The sequence below is a fragment of the Oncorhynchus clarkii genome, chromosome 19, assembly GCF_045791955.1.
Source record: "Oncorhynchus clarkii lewisi isolate Uvic-CL-2024 chromosome 19, UVic_Ocla_1.0, whole genome shotgun sequence".
NCBI classification, from domain to species: domain Eukaryota; kingdom Metazoa; phylum Chordata; class Actinopteri; order Salmoniformes; family Salmonidae; genus Oncorhynchus; species Oncorhynchus clarkii.
Genome location: NC_092165.1, coordinates 12,610,309 through 12,627,846, shown reverse-complemented (window position 1 = coordinate 12,627,846; position 17,538 = coordinate 12,610,309). Strand labels below are relative to the sequence as shown.

Here is a 17,538-nt window from a genome sequence, read left to right as displayed (position 1 = left end):
TTTAAGAACATGAAATTTCAGAATAATAGTAGAGAGAATGATTCATTTCAGCTTTTATTTCTTTCATCACATTCCCAGTGGGTCAGAAGTTTACATACACTCAATTAGTATTTGGTAGCATTACCTTTAAACGTGTTTAACTTTGGTCAAACGTTTCTGGTAGCCTTCCACAAGCTTCCCACAATAAGTTGGGGGAATTTTGGCCCATTCCTCCTGATAGAGCTGGTGTAACTGAGTCAGGTTTATAGGCCTCCTTGCTCGCACATGCTTTTTCAGTTCTGCCCACACATTTTTTAGGATTTGGATTGAGGTCAGGGCTTTGTGATGGCCAATCCAATACCTTGACTTTATAGTCCTTAAGCCATTTTTCCACAACTTTGGAAGTATGCTTGGGGTCATTGTCCATTTGGAAGACCCATTTGTGACCAAGCTTTAACTTCCTGACTGATGTCTTGAGATGTTACTTCAATATATCCACATAATTTTCTTTCCTCATGATGCCATCTATTTTGTGAAGTGCACCAGTCCCTCCTGCAGCAAAGCACCCCCACAACATGATGCTGCCACCCCGTGCTTCACAGTTGGGGTGGTGTTATTCAGCTTGCAAGCCTCCCCCTTTTTCCTCCAAGCATAACGATGGTCATTATGGCCAAACAGTTCTATTTTTGTTTCATCAGACCAGAGGACATTTCTCCAAAAAGTATGATCTTTGTACCCATGTGCAGTTGCAAACCGTAATCTGGCTTTTTTATGCCGATTTTGGAGCAGTGGCTTCTTCCTTGCTGAGCGGCCTTTCAGGTTATATCGATATAGGACTCATTTTACTGTGGATATAGATAATTTTGTACCTGTTTCTTCCAGCATCTTCACAAGGTCCTTTGCTGTTGTTCTGGGATTGATTTGCACTTTTTACACCGAAGTACATTCATCTCTAGGAGACAGAACGCGTCTCCTTCCTGATCGGTATGACGTACTATTGTTTGTACAGATGAACGTGGTACCTTCAGGCGTTTGTAAATTGCTCCCAAGGATGAACCAGACTTGTGGAGGTCCACATTTTGTTTTTTGAGGTCTTGGCTGATTTCTTTTTATTTTCCCATGATGTCAAGCAAAGAGGCACTGAGTGTGAAGGTAGGTCTTGAAATACATCCACAGGTACACCTCCAATTGACTTAAATGTTGTCAATCAGCCTATCCGAAGCTTCTAAAGCCATGACATAATTTTCTGGAATTTTCCAAGCTGTTTAAAGGCACAGTCAATTTAGTGTATGTAAACTTCTGACCCACTGGAATTGTGATACGGTGAATTATAAGTGAAATAATCTGTCTGTAAACAATTGTTGGAAAAATTACTTGTGTCATGCACAAAGTAGATGTCCTAACCGACTTGCCAAAACTATAGTTTCTTAATTAACAAGAAATTTGTGGAGTGGTTGAAAAATGAGTTTTAATGACTCCAACCTAAGTGTATGTAAACTTCTGACAACAACGGTGCAGTACATTGATTGGTTGATACATTTTATGCTACACAAAGATAAATTACATTTATTTTTTTAACTAAACCAATCTGTTAGTAGTTGGACTTATTGCACTCGTTACTGAGATGGTTGTTCCAGTTTGAATACTGAGACTACGTCAAGGATCTAATCTTCCCTACCCTGGCAATCTTTTTCAATGCAGGTTGCGGTTGATTTTGTCACGTTCTGACCTTAGTTCTTTTGTTATGTCTTTGTTTTAGTATGGTCAGGGCGTGAGTTGGGTGGGTTTCTTTTTCTATGTTGTGTTTTGCGTTTGGCCTGGTATGGTTCTCAATCAGAGGCAGGTGTCGTTAGTTGTCTCTGATTGAGAATCATACTTAGGTAGCCTTTTCCCACTTGTGTTTCGTGGGTGATTTATTTTCTGTTCTGTGTTTTGTTTCACCGTTCAGAACTGTTTTGTTTCGTTTCGCCTTTGTTATTTTGTTTAGTGTTCTCGGTTTAATAAAACAAGATGAACACTTACCACGCTGCGCTTTGGTCCTCACCTCGTTCCAACGACGAGCGTCACAGATTTAAACAATTCCACTTGTTGGATATCGTAACTCTGACTGGATTCTAATAGCAATTACACATCACTTTGCGAGCCAGCATAATGTGACTTGCAGGCCTGACGTGGCCTGTAAACCAAGGTTTTCCTAACACAACTGTGTTAGGGTTTAACTCAGCCCGTCAACAAGTGGCCTTACGATAGACACATCTTTCATAAATAATTTGATTTTAAAGGCTGGTGGAACCATTCATAGAGGGTTCTAAGAATAACCTTTAGATAATAAAATTGTTCTTGGTAGAACCATATACAAGGTATTCTATGAAGAACCCTACATGGTAGACCCTCTGCACAGGGTTCTATCTAGCACCAAAAAGGGCTCAGGAAAACCTAAGAACACTACATGGTTCTACTTAGCACACATTTTTTAAAGAATGCATTTAAACGTTCTCTTTGAGCTCAATTCCCTTTGATTTGACTATGTTCCCAGAGTGATTTTTCCATCTAATTTCACCTCTGTTCTCTTATACAAAGGTGTTGCGAGGTTTCAGAAACAATGGTCCCTGCAGTACTCCATATAACAGGTTTCTCTTAAGGTTTGCCCTGGCTCTATACTTTTTAAAGGGGAAAACTAATGATTGATCTTCACAAGGTTAAGGTTTTATGTATCCATAAAAGGAAGTTGAGCCCGTTATTTGGAGGGGAAAGCGAGTTCTCCTGAAATGTAAGGTTCTGGAGATTGTTCTGGTTTAAACAGAACTCGGCAGCCGGCCCAACACACACAAACACACAGCTTTTTCATGTTTGAATTAAGCGAAATAGGGAGAAATATTTTGCCTTGGAGGATCCTGTTTTTCCATGACGGGAAAAGCATAGAGAATAAGTTACAGTACTCATTAATTTCTAGCAAGCGATATGAGATCTCAGTAAAAACCGGTAGACGCGCCGTCAATGAAAAACGCCTGAGATTTAAATGGGTACCATGTGGAGTATGTTGGTGAGTTATCATGACTGTAAACTTTGTTTATTCTTCTTTCTTTCTTTTTCAGCTTTCCTTCATTCCCCCTACCAGCCAGTGTATACGGCCACAAAGCACGGGGTGATAGGCTTCTCCAGAGCCATAGCGGTGAGTTCTAATACACCCCCAAACCTCTCCTCGAGTACACCTAGCCGTTTCACATACAGTGCCCTCCGTAATTATTGGGACAGTGAAACACTTTATTCTTCTTTTGGCTCTGCACTCCAAAAGTTTGGATTTTAAATCAATGACTATGAGGTTAAAGTGCAGACTGTCAAATTCACTTATGTGTATTAAAGCAGTAAAAAGTATAGCCTACCAATTGGCTTGTCGCAGTGCTTGAGTTTTAACAAACCTGGGTTTGATCGCAGTGCTTGAGTCACTACAAACCTGGGTTTGATCCCAGACTGGGTCACAGCCGGCCGTAACCGGGATACCAATGAGGCGGCGCACAATTGGCCTAGCGTTGTCCAGGTTAGGGGAGGGTTTGGCCGGCTAGGAATGTCCTTGTCCCATCGCGCTCTAGCGACTCCTTGTGGCGTGTCGGGCGCATGCACAGTCGCCATTTGTACGGTGTTTCCTTTGACACATTGGTGCGGCTGGCTTCTGGATTAAGTGAGCAAATCAAATCAAATCAAATGTATTTATATAGCCCTTCGTACATCAGCTGATATTTAAAAGTGCTGTACAGAAACCCAGCCTAAAACCCCAAACAGCAAGCAATGCAGGTGTAGAAGCACGGTGGCTAGGAAAAACTCCCTAGAAAGGCCAATACCTAGGAAGAAACCTAGAGAGGAACCAGGCTATGTGGGGTGGCCAGTCCTCTTCTGGCTGTGCCGGGTGGAGATTATAACAGAACATGGCCAAGATGTTCAAATGTTCATAAATGACCAGCGTGGTCGAATAATAATAAGGCAGAACAGTTGAAACTGGAGCAGCAGCACGGCCAGGTGGACTGGGGACAGCAAGGAGTCATCCTGTCAGGTAGTCCTGAGGCATGGTCCTAGGGCTCAGGTCCTCCGAGAGAGAGAAAGAGAGAATTAGAGAGAGCACACTTAAATTCACACAGGACACCGAATAGGACAGAAGAAGTACTCCAGATATAACAAACTGACCCTAGCCCCCCGACACATAAACTACTGCAGCATAAATACTGGAGGCTGAGACAGGAGGGGTCAGGAGACACTGTGGCCCCATCCGAGGACACCCCCGGACAGGGCCAAACAGGAAGGATATAACCCCACCCACTTTGCCAAAGCACAGTCCCCACACCACTAGAGGGATATCTTCAACCACCAACTTACCATCCTGAGACAAGGCTGAGTATAGCCCACAAAGATCTCCGCCATGGCACAACCCAAGGGGGGGGGTGCCAACCCAGACAGGATGACCACATCAGTGAATCAACCCACTCAGGTGACGCACCCCCTCCAGGGACAGTATGAGAGAGCCCCAGTAAGCCAGTGACTCAGCCCCTGTAATAGGGTTAGATGCAGAGAATCCCAGTGGAAAGAGGGGAACCGGCCAGGCAGAGACAGCAAGGGCGGTTCGTTGCTCCAGAGCCTTTCCGTTCACCTTCCCACTCCTGGGCCAGACTACACTCAATCATATGACCCACTGAAGAGATGAGTCTTCAGTAAGGACTTAAAGGTTGAGACCGAGTTTGCGTCTCTGACATGGGTAGGCAGACCGTTCCATAAAAATGGAGCTCTATAGGAGAAAGCCCTGCCTCCAGCTGTTTGCTTAGAAATTCTAGGGACAATTAGGAGGCCTGCGTCTACGTGAAGGTATGTACGGCAGGACCAAATCAGAGAGATAGGTAGGAGCAAGCCCATGTAATGCTTTGTAGGTTAGCAGTAAAACCTTGAAATCAGCCCTTGCTTTGACAGGAAGCCAGTGTAGGGAGGCTAGCACTGGAGTAATAAGATACATTTTTTTGGTTCTAGTCAGGATTCTAGCAGCCGTATTTAGCACTAACTGAAGTTTATTTAGTGCTTTATCCGGGTAGCCGGAAAGTAGAGTATTGCAGTAGTCTAACCTAGAAGTGACAAAAGCATGGATTAATTTTTCTGCATCATTTTTGGACAGGAAGTTTCTGATTTTTGCAATGTTACGTAGACGAAAAAAAAGCTGTCCTTGAAATGGTCTTGATATGTTCTTCAAAATAGAGATCAGGGTCCAGAGTAACGCCGAGGTCCTTCACAGTTTTATTTGAGACGACTGTACAACCATTAAGATTAATTGTCAGATTCAACAGAAGATCTCTTTGTTTCTTGGGACCTAGAACAAGCATCTCTGTTTTGTCCGAGTTTAAAAGTAGAAAGTTTGCAGCCATTCACTTCCTTATGTCTGAAACACATGCTTCTAGCGAGGGCAATTTTGGGGCTTCCGCATAGCAGTGAAAGTTAACATTATGTTTTCGAATGACATCCCCAAGAGGTAAAATATATAGTGAAAACAATAGTGGTCCTAAAACGGAACCTTGAGGAACACCGAAATGTACAGTTGATTTGTCAGAGGACAAACCATTCACAGAGACAAACTGATATCTTTCCGACAGATAAGATCTAAACCAGGCCAGAACTTGTCCTTGTAGACCAATTTGGGTTTCCAATCTCTCCAAAAGAATGTGGTGATTGATGGTATCAAAGCAGCACTAAGGTCTAGGAGCACGAGGACAGATGCAGAGCCTCGGTCTGATGCCATTAACCTCTAGCGTCGAGCAATCCCGTATCCGGGAGCGTAATCATAGCCTCAAGCTCATTACCATAACGCAACGTTAACTATTCATGAAAATCGCAAATTAAATGAAATAAATATATTGGCTCACAAGCTTAGCCTTTTGTTAACAACACTGTCATCTCAGATTTTCAAAATATGCTTTTCAACCATAGCTACACAAGCATTTGTGTAAGAGTATTGATAGCTAGCATAGCATTAAGCCTAGCATTCAGCAGGCAACATTTTCACAAAAACAAGAAAAGCATTCAAATAAAATAATTTACCTTTGAAGAACTTCGGATGTTTTCATAGCAAATGTTCAGTTTTTCCAAAAATATTATTTGTGTAGGAGAAATCGCTCCGTTTTGTTCATCACGTTTGGCTAAGAAAAAAAACAGAAAATTCAGTCATTACAACTTTTTCCAAATTAACTCCATAATATTGACAGAAACATGGCAAACGTTGTTTAGAATCAATCCTCAAGGTGTTTTTCACATATCTATTCGATGATAAGTCATTCGTGGCAGTTGGGTTTCTCCTGAATCAAATGGAAAAATACACGCAGGTGGAGATTACGCAACGGAGGACACCAAGCGAGCACCTGGTAAATGTAGTCTCTTATGGTCAATCTTCCAAAGATATGCCTACAAATACGTCACAATGCTGCAGACACCTTGGGGAAACGACAGAAAGTGTAAGCTCATTCACAGCCATATAAGGAGACATTGGAACACAGCGCATTCAAAATCTGGGGCATTTCCTGTTTGAAATTTCATCTTGGTTTTGCCTGTAGCATCAGTTCTGTGGCACTCACAGATAATATCTTTGCAGATTTGGAAACGTCAGAGTGTTTATGCATAGTCAATTATATGCATAGTCGAGCATCTTTTCGTGACAAAATATCTTGTTTAAAACGGGAACGTTTTTTCATCCAAAAATTAAAAGAGCGCCCCCTATATCGAAGAAGTTAAAAGGTCATTTACCACCTTCACAAGTGTGCAGTGTGTCAAGAAGCAGTGCGATGGGACAAGACTGTAACTACCAATTAGATATCACGAAATTCGGTAGAAAAGGGGTTAAAGTACAAAAAATATATACATTTAGTATTTGGTCCCATATTCCTAACACGCAATGTCTACATCAAGCTTGAGACTAAAAATATTTGTTGGATGCATTTACTGTTTTGTTTTGGTTGGTTTGTGTTTCAGATTATTTTTGTGCCCAATAATTTTGGAGTCACTTTTATTGTAAATAAGAAGAGAATATGTTTCTAAACACTTCTACATTAACTTGGCTGCTACCATGATTACCATGATTATGGATAATTGTTGATGTAGTCATTGTGAGCGATTAATATGGGAACAAATACTAAACTTTGGACTACCTTAATAGACATACAGTAAGTAATCCAAAACCAGTACACCTGATTTAAGTAATGAAGGGCTTGATGATTAGTTGACCAGTGGAATCAGATGTCGTAGTAGAATATGTGATATGTGGAATGGCTGGGGGTACTCCAGGAAAGGCATGGAAAACACTGGCCTAGACACATTCCTTTGCCCTGGGTGATTACGCTTGACCGTGTTCGGACATGTTTGTGCTCCTCTTTCTCACACACACACACATACCACACACACACACACACGCACACATAACAAACACATACACACTGGCTCGTTGCTCCTTTCACAACCACACACACACACACACCCTGACACGTCTGTGTTCCTTTCCTCTCCCCACGCAGGATGCGGCTGAGGTGGAGAACTATGGTGTGAGGATCAACACGCTGTGCCCTGCCTTTGTGGACACCCCTCTCCTGCGCTCCGTGGAACACGAGGACAACATGGGCAAGTTTGACAAGTTCAAGGACGACTTAAAGAGGAGTGTGCACAAGTTCGGAGTGCTTCAGTGAGTTCCTTTACATGTTGTGTAGAAGTTGCCTCGTTTCCCTCCTTTTACACTCATTACCTATCAATGTTCTTTATAACTCAGATTTACAGTAAACCTATGTGGTGTATATAGGATACTGCTTCAGATGAATGTATACAAGTGTTATTTATACCTAAACAAGTCAACACAGACCTAGAATCAGCTTACCCCCCCCACATGGCCCCGCGAAACCACCCAAATACTAACTCCATTCTACGACATCAAGTAATACAGTATCTGGAGTAGCAAAGCCTCCCTAATCAGTGTCCATTTCCTCCTTAAATCCTCCCTCCACATAGTATGTGTGGGAGGCCGTGGAGGTTGTTATCCCTCATCAGTTTCCCTGTCTTATCTGGAGAGATGAGAGAGGGGGACTTGGAAGCTTCCTGGTGTGTTTATGTCTTGTCCCCTCTCTATGTCACTGTGTTTTGAGTGCTTTGGACGACATCAGATAAGGTTTTCTACTTCAGAAGCAAACGGCGGTAGAGATATACACATACAAACGTTGAGGGGTATTCTGAGGAAAGACTTGACTAACTGTCAACATTTATTTGAAATGATTAGGTTTGCTACGATATGCATCCGTAACACGTAAAGACAAATATTGAGAAATACAGTGTGTTTGAGATAAGATGCACTTAAAATCATATGCAGGCCAAGTTTTGTTATTTATATCAGAATGCACTTCAGTCTTGAATGCTTACATCTACCAGCTCAGCTGCTTTTAAAGTACAGTATTTCGCAATACCTTGTCCAAGCTGTTTGGCCTGGGGCAAGGCGATTTGATAAATCTGTTGGCTACAGCGTCAAAAAGAGGCCTTTTTAAATGTTGATCTTGTATCTCTTTCAGCCAAGAAATTGTTGAATTAAGTTACATCATGTTTCAGGAATTCTCTGATATAATCATGAGGGCATTTTGCTAGCTATTCTTTGTTAGCTAGTCCAATTCAATCCCCCAAAAACTTTAGGAATTGAAAGAGAATGTATGGCCAACGCCTCTCTCTTTCTCGGGACGTGTTCATTAGACACCAGGCGGAAGACAACCGAATGAACCAGGGAGGAACTATCTGGACACTGTGTTCCCTACCTAACACGACCCTGTTTTCTCTCCATCTCTCCATCTCTATCCCCAGACCGTCGCTGATCGCAGAGGGAGTGTTGCGCCTGATAACTGATACCGGTCTAAACGGCGCCGTGATGAAGATCACCTGCTCTAAAGGGATCCACTTCCACACCTACGAGCCCCTGTCCGCTTGAGAGGAACAACACGGAATACCGTCGGACTTCTGTCTCCCACCCAGACAAAGGAACTTAAAGTTGTCGGAGTATGGAGTCATTCAGAAAGTAGACCCATGTGTCTATGGAATTGGTAGAAATGTAGGCCCGTTGAATTAGGAATTAGAATAGTAATTTAATGGGACCTCTATTTGTATGCCTACGATGGATGTAACCAAGATTCCAGTAGTCTTACTTAATAGGTGTGAACAAAGGTAGACAAAGAGGGTTTAGTTTTCGGGTTTCCCTCATCATAGAATCCTCCAGTTGATTTGACTAGTATGAGAGACTTGTTTCCCTCATCATAGAATCCTCCCGTTGATTTGACTAGTATGAGAGACTTGTTTCCCTCATCATAGAATCCTCCAGTTGATTTGACTAGTATGAGAGACTTGTTTCCCTCATCATAGAATCCTCCAGTTGATTTGACTAGTATGAGAGACTTGTTTCCCTCATCATAGAATCCTCCAGTTGATTTGACTAGTATGAGAGACTTGTTTCCCTCATCATAGAATCCTCCAGTTGATTTGACTAGTATGAGAGACTTGTTTCCCTCATCATAGAATCCTCCAGTTGATTTGACTAGTATGAGAGACTTGTTTCCCTCATCATAGAATCCTCCAGTTGATTTGACTAGTATGAGAGACTTGTTTCCCTCATCATAGAATCCTCCAGTTGATTTGACTAGTATGAGAGACTTGTTTCCCTCATCATAGAATCCTCCAGTTGATTTGACTAGTATGAGAGACTTGTTTCCCTCATCATAGAATCCTCCAGTTGATTTGACTAGTATGAGAGACTTGTTTCCCTCATCATAGAATCCTCCAGTTGATTTGACTAGTATGAGAGACTTGTTTCCCTCATCATAGAATCCTCCAGTTGATTTGACTAGTATGAGAGACTTGTTTCCCTCATCATAGAATCCTCCAGTTGATTTGACTAGTATGAGAGACTTGTTTCCCTCATCATAGAATCCTCCAGTTGATTTGACTAGTATGAGAGACTTGTTTCCCTCATCATAGAATCCTCCAGTTGATTTGACTAGTATGAGAGACTTGTTTCCCTCATCATAGAATCCTCCAGTTGATTTGACTAGTATGAGAGACTTGTTTCCCTCATCATAGAATCCTCCAGTTGATTTGACTAGTATGAGAGACTTGTTTCCCTCATCATAGAATCCTCCAGTTGATTTGACTAGTATGAGAGACTTGGTACAAATTGACTGCTGTATTTATTTTATTTTATTTATTTAACGAGGTGAGTCAGCTAAGAGAAAATTCTTATTACCCAATTATGAAATGGACGTTTTATCACAAAGCACAGTATGTGTTTACAATTTTACCAAATAACTGAAGTTTATTTATGATACAATAGCATGCTTTAATATCATAGAATATGTGAAAATTGTATTTTTGTTCTCTGTCAGACAATAAACTTTGACTCCTTTCCTCTTCTCCTTCACTTGTTACATGACTATGTACATAACACAGTATCTGTAACACAGTAATGCAGGTTTAGCTGGCAGAAAGAGGACTCTTGAGGGCTGGGGAGTTGTCAGCACGCTACCTAGCTGAGCATATTGCCGTTGGGCTAAGTATGTTGCCGTTGGGAGTGTCCACCTCACCTCCACTACCATGCAGTAAAACAGGCTTTGACGAGAGGAGAAACTGTGACAAGGAGCTATGTAAGTCCTGCATGTAGACAGACAGACAGTTTTTTTTTATTTTTTATCCTTTGCTACTTTTAGTTAATTCCAGGATGTATGCGTGACAGGAATTCACATCTGGATATCACCCCCTCCCCCCCCCCCCCCCCCCCCCCCCCCCCCCCCCCACTCCCGCCCTCCTGCTATCAGCTGCGGTCTGTGTTAACTTGTTTACCAAACAGGCTTTCCGAGAGATTCTACGACCAGGAAAAGAGAGGGGTGGAGAGAGCGAGCGGCACACATTTGATATGGGTCACAGGAGGTGAAGGAAGATGCCTGATACAAACCTCATCAAAGGAGGAGCGTTAGAGAAAATAAGAATTCCTCAGAACTGGTTACCTCATTCAAACTGAGACATTGATTGTGCATGTGTGCCATTCAGTGGGTGAATGGGCATGACACACTCAACTGTTTCCCGTGTGTATCAAGAATGGGCCACCACCCAAAGGACATCCAGCCAACTTGACACAACTGTGGGAAGCATTGGAGTCAACATGGGCCAGCATCCCTGTGGAATAATTTCGACACCTTGTAGTGTCCATGCCCCGATGAATTGATGCTGTTCTGTGGGCAACTCAATATTAGGAAGGTGTTCTTAATGATTTGTCTGCTCATTGTATACATAATGTATCACACCCATTGTGAAATTATATACTCAGCAAGGTGGAAGGATTGGTACCACCATAATATAGAGTACGGGTCAAAAGTTTGGACACACCTACTCATTCAAGGGTTTTTCTTTATTTTTACCATTTTCTACATTGTAGAATAATAGTCAAGACATCAAAACTATGAAATAACACATATGGAATCATGTAGTAACTAAAAAAAATGTAAACACATTTTTTTTAGATTCTTCAATGTAGCCAGCCTTTGTTTACCAAACCTACTTTGTCACAACACGACTGATTGGCTCAAATGCATTAAGAAGGAAATAAATTCCACAAATTAACATTTAACAAGGCACACCTGTTAATTTAAATGCATTCCAGGTGACTACCTCATGAAGCTGGTTGAGAGAATGCCAAGCGTGTGCAAAGCTGTCATCAAGGCAAAGGGTGGCAACTCTCAAATATAAAAAATATTTTGATTTGTTTAACACTTTTTTGGTTAATACATGATTCCATATGTGTTATTTCATAGTTTTGATGTCTTCACTATTATTTTACAATTTAAGAAATTAAGAAAACCCTTAAATGAGTAGGTGAATCCAAACCTTTGACTGGTTATGTATATATCTACACTGCCGTTCAAAGTTCGGGGTCACTTAGAAATGAAAGAAATGCAATTTTTTTATCCATTAAAATAACATCATATTGATCAGAAATATAGTGTAGACATTGTTAATGTTGTAAATGCCTACTGTAGCTGGAAACAGCTGATTTTTAATGGAATATCTACGTAGGCGTACAGAGGCCAGCAACCATCACTCGTGTTCCAATGGCACGTTGTGTTAGCTAATCCAAGTTTATAATTTTAAAAGGCTAATTGATCATTAGAAAACCCTTTTGCAATTATGTTATCACAGCTGAAAACTGTTGTTCTGATTAAAGAAGCAATAAAACTGGCCTTTAGACTAGTTGAGTATCTGGAACATCAGCATTTATGGGTTCGATTACAGGCTCAAAATCTCCAGAAACAAAGAACTTTCTTCTGAAACTCGTCAGTCTATGCTTGTTCTCAGAAATGAAGGCTATTTCATGTGAGAAATTGCCAAGAAACTGAAGATCTCGTACAATGCTGTGTATTACTCCCTTCACAGAACAGCGCAAACTGGCACTAACTAGAATAGAAAGAGGAGTGGAAGGCCCCGGTGCACAACTGAACAAGGGGACAAATACATTAGAGTGTCTAGTTTGAGAAACAGACACCTCACAAGTCCTCAACTGTCAGCTTCATTAAACAGTACCCACAAAACACCAGTCTCAACGTCAACAGTGAAGAGAGGCGACTCCGGGATGCTGGCCTTATAATGGGCCTCTGTATGCCTATGTTGATATTCCATAAAAAATCAGCCGTTTCCAGCTACAATAGTCATTTACAACATTAGCAATGTCTACAATGTATTTCTGATCAATTTGATGTTATTTTAATGGACAAAAAAATTTGCTTTTCTTTCAAAAACAAAGACAATTTTAAGTGACCCCAAACTTTTGAACGGTAATATGTTTGTATGTACAGTATATGGAGTCAATGGAATGGAGTGGAGTCATTGGAGTCAATGGAATGGAGTGGAGTCATTGGAGTCATTGGAATGGTATCAAACACATCTAACACGTGGTTTCCATGTGGTTGATACCATTCCATTGTCTCCATTCCAGCCAATATTATAAGCCGTCCTCCCCTCAGCAGCCTCCCCTGGTATACATGGATTATATATAGTATCTTCAAGATGTGAATCTCAGACCTGATATGTCAAACCCGGGTATGTGAAATGCTCCTTCCTCCTGCTGAATTGTGTTTCAACCATGTTCAACAATGTCCACCGTCCACCGTCCACCCCCCTCAGATTTGTCTAGTTACATCATGGTTCTGAAACATAACTCCCAAATGCAAATGTAGCTGATCATGCAAATTCAGACGTGCATTATAAGGTTGAGTCCCAAATGGCACTATATTCCCTATATAGTGCATTAACCTATGGGTCTTGGTCAAAAGTACTGTACTATGTAGGGAATAGGGTGTGCCATTTTGGGATAGAGCCCACGTATGACCAAGGAAGGAACATCGACCGCTAACTTTACCTACTAATATGCATAATTCAGACAGACTTTACCTACTGTATTTATGCAAAATTCGGACACTCTCCACTGCCATTACAACCTTACCAGAGGGAAGACCTCTCCAACTATACAGGTTAGAAGTTTAAATTAAGCTGTACATTTTCTAATATCATTGAGTGGTCTGTAATTGTGTTGTGTGGTATGTCATTGTGTTGCATACAGTATAGTTGACTGTTGTTTATTGTAGTCTGCAATTAACATAGACTTTACATATTTCAGCATATACTCTTCTATTTCTTTAGGATTCAAGTTGCCGTATGACAGCACTAGTCAGGGTTTATTTGTAATATCTGACCGTTTATCTAATAAGCTGTAACCTGGTGACCTTTACAATTGTTACAATATCACTCTGAGGCCATTATTGTCCCGTATATTCACAGACCCCAACAACTGTGAAAATATTAACAATTCCGTAGACGGCAATTCTCCTCTCCTCTCCACCAAACTCCTGCTTTATGTCCAGTGTCTACTAAACACTGCTGGCGACTCAATAAACCTCATCCTGAGTCTTCCCACCAATGCCTACGTCCTGTGGCTGATGCTGAGCGGGAGGGGGGGGTGATGGCCTCAGATACAATACAACACACCCATGCTAAGTACAATAATGTGTCGGCCTAATTATGTCATAGGTCCTTATTAAATGGAGAGATGGGTGGAATGGTATAGTGATGGAATGTGTGTGTATGTGTGTGTGAATGTTCTCTGTTCTCTCTGCTGTTGTTGGGCTTCTAGGCCATATGTAATGATAGGGTGGCTACATTGACTAGGTGCTGGGTACGAACTTTATAGTTTAAATCACATCATTAAGTTAACACCACCGGTCATAAACCTATATTTGCATCTACCTCCCAACCCCTGTGAATTAGACAGGATGTTCTCTCTCCTGTTCAAAACTCACATTGTGATCAAATGACGCGCGTAGCTGTTTCCTCAGAATGGCATGTACGCATGATGTATTCATCACACTGTTAAATACAAACTATACGATGACTAAAGTGCATGTGATAATATGGTATTTCCGTGTATCAGGGTGTTGAATGAATTTGTTCAAGAAGAAGGTTACATATCCTAATATGGTCCATGATGTTTCCTTTTGTGATGGTGTGCAATGTCACGCACAGCCACAACCACGGCTTAAAGGGGCAGTTCAGTTAAAAACACATTTCTTTAGGATGCTTCCACACTATGAGGTAAAAATAACACTCTGAAATTGTGAAAATTATGATTAAGGCCATTTTTGTGTAAGAGCTGTTTGGAAACAATGCCTGGAATTTCAACCTGTTCAGGTGAGACCTAACTTTTGGCCCATATCATGATTATAATAGACCAATGACTGTTTATCTGGTTAAAGGTGTGAGTTCTAGACCATCCTATCAGCCAATCAGGGCTATGTATGTAAATATATTTGTATTTGTTTCCTGATGCCCACACGATCAGACTGAGCATTTCAAGTGTCAAAGGTGATTCAGGGAAATAGTTATTTTCACTAAATACACACACACAGTAATTTATTAGATATAGAGTGATTATTTAAAAATAAAATTACAAAGACTGCATGGGGGCTTTAAACACGTCATTACATGTTGGCTCAGAGTCAAAGGTGTAAAAGCTGAATTACCCAACCTGCTTTGAGAAATGCATACACCTCCAGGTGTTTAAAGAATGCTCCTGGTGAAAGGGTTTGTTCTGTCCCAGGTACAAACATGCGTCCTTTGTCCTGATCTTATCCACATTGTGATAAAAGACAAATGTATTTTATCTGTCTATTGTGTTCGCATTGTGACAAGATTTCCTGATCACAATGCGTCAGGGTCCCTGACTACATCTGGAGGTGGTCGGAAGATCTGATCACAAGTTTTTAATCGTCTACAACTGTGGGCACTGTCAGAATGTGGACAGGATCAGGACAAAGGTTAGAACCAGGTATAAACAGGGCTTTTGAGAAGTATGGCTCAATGATTGATTAGATATTAAGAGAGAGGTTTCTTTCCACAGAGCAGCCCTTGAATGCTGTTCATTGACTACAGCTCAGCATTTAACACCATAGTGTCCATGAAGCTCATCACTAAGCTAAGGAACCTGGGACTAAACACCTTCCTCCGCAACTGGATCCTGTACTCCCTGTCGGGCCGCCCCCCAGGTGGTAAGGGTAGGCAACAACACACCTGCCACGCTGATCCTCAACACTGTGGCCCCTCAGGGGTGTGTACTTAGTCTCCTCCTGTACTCCCTGTCGGGCCGCCCCCCAGGTGGTAAGGGTAGGCAACAACACATCTGCCACGCTGATCCTCAACACTGGGGCCCCTCAGGGGTGTGTACTTAGTCCCCTCCTGTACTCCCGGTTCACCCATGACTGCGTAGCCAAACACGACTCCAACACCATCATTAAGTTTGCTGACGAAACAACAGTGGTAGGACTGATCACTTGACAACGATGAGACAGCCTATAGGGAGGAGACTAAATTACTTGGTGTTACATTAGATTAGAAACTGTCATAGTCAAAATATATAGATTCAATGGTTGTTAAAATGGGGAGCGGTCTGTCCATACTAAAGAGATGCTCACATTTCAAAAAGCAAGTCCTGCGGGCTCTAGTTATGTCTGATCTTGATTATTGTTCAGCCATGTGGTCAAGTGCTGCAAGGAAAGACCTAGTTAAGCTGCAGCTGGCCCAGAACGGAGCGGGACATCTTGCTCTTCATTGTAATCAGAGGGCTAATATAAATACTATGCATGACAGTCTCCCTTGGCTAAGAGTTGAGGAGAGACTGACTGCATCACTTCCTTTTTATAAGAAACATTTATGTGTTGAAAATTCCAAATTGTTTGCATAGTCAACTTACACGCAGCACTGATACACACACTTACTTCACCAGACATACCACCAGGGGTCTTTTCACAATCCCCAGGTCCAGAACAAATTAAAGTGAATATATAGTATTATACACAGCCATGAGTGCATGGAACTCCCTTCCATCTTATATAGCACAAGTAAACAACACACTTGGTTTAAAAAATACAAATATAGCAACACCTCATGGCACAGCCCCTCTCCCCCATGTGACCTACTTTATCTGTGTATGTACTGACATGTACAGTATGTGTAACTGATAAACACACGATATGTTAATGTTTTTAAATATATGTAAATTGCAAAGTATTTTGTCTGTAATGTCTTCTTGGTTATATGTCGGACCTCAGTAAGACTAGCTGTCACCATTGGCATCGACTAACGAGTATCCTAATGAATAAAATCTGGTTTAATGTTTTCTGTGGCCCTAGGAAGAGTAGCTGCTGCTCTCGCAACAGCTAATGGGGATCCTAATAAAATAACCCAAAGTACCAAAGGAGAGGCCTCTCGAGTGGCGCAGTGGTCTAAGGCACAGCCTTACAGTGCTTGAGGCGTCACTACAGTCCTGGGTTCGATCCCAGACCCATGAGGCAGCGCACAATTGGCCCAGCGTTGTCCAGGTTAGGGCAGGGTTTGGCCGGCCGGGATTTCCTTGTCCCATTGTGCTCTAGGGACTCCTTGGGCCGGGCATCTGCAATCTGATTTCCGTCATCAGTTGGATGGTGTTAAGTCTCTGGTCAGAATGAGGATCGGACCAAAATGCAGCGTGGTAAGTGTTCATGATTCTTTATTACTCAAAAAACTCTAGAACAAAAATAACAAAGAGAACAAACAAACAGTTCTGTAAGGCAAATAAACTATACAGAAAACAACTACCCACAAAACACAGGTAGGAAAAGGCTGCCTAAGTATGATTCCCAATCAGAGACAACGATAGACAGCTGCCTCTGATTGGGAACCACACTCGGCCAAAAACAAAGAAATAGAAAACATAGAAATAAAGAAACTAGAATGCCCACCCTAGTCACACCCTGGCCTAATCAAAATAGAGAATAAAAGCCTCTCTCCGGCCAGGGCGTGACACCTCTGACACATTGGTCCAGCTGGCTTCTGGGTTAAGCGAGCAGTGTGTCAAGAAGCAGTGCGGCTTGGCACGGTCGTGTTTCGGAGGAGGCATGGATCTTGGCCTTCGCCTCTCCCGAGTTGCAGCGATGGGACAAGACTGTA

General features: G+C 41.8%; 1 protein-coding gene across 1 annotated transcript in view; it reads left to right on the top strand.

Moving 5' to 3' along the window:
* LOC139374729 (15-hydroxyprostaglandin dehydrogenase [NAD(+)]-like) overlaps positions 1 to 10,418 on the top strand; it is a 31,260-nt gene extending 20,842 nt beyond the window's left edge. Inside the window, exons 5-7 of the mRNA XM_071115846.1 lie at positions 3,075 to 3,151; positions 7,512 to 7,675; positions 8,830 to 10,418. Coding sequence (XP_070971947.1) covers positions 3,075 to 3,151; positions 7,512 to 7,675; positions 8,830 to 8,953 — 365 coding nt within the window. The 3' untranslated portion in view covers positions 8,954 to 10,418. The remainder of the gene's footprint in view (positions 1 to 3,074; positions 3,152 to 7,511; positions 7,676 to 8,829) is intronic.
* Positions 10,419 to 17,538: the final 7,120 nt, after the last annotated feature.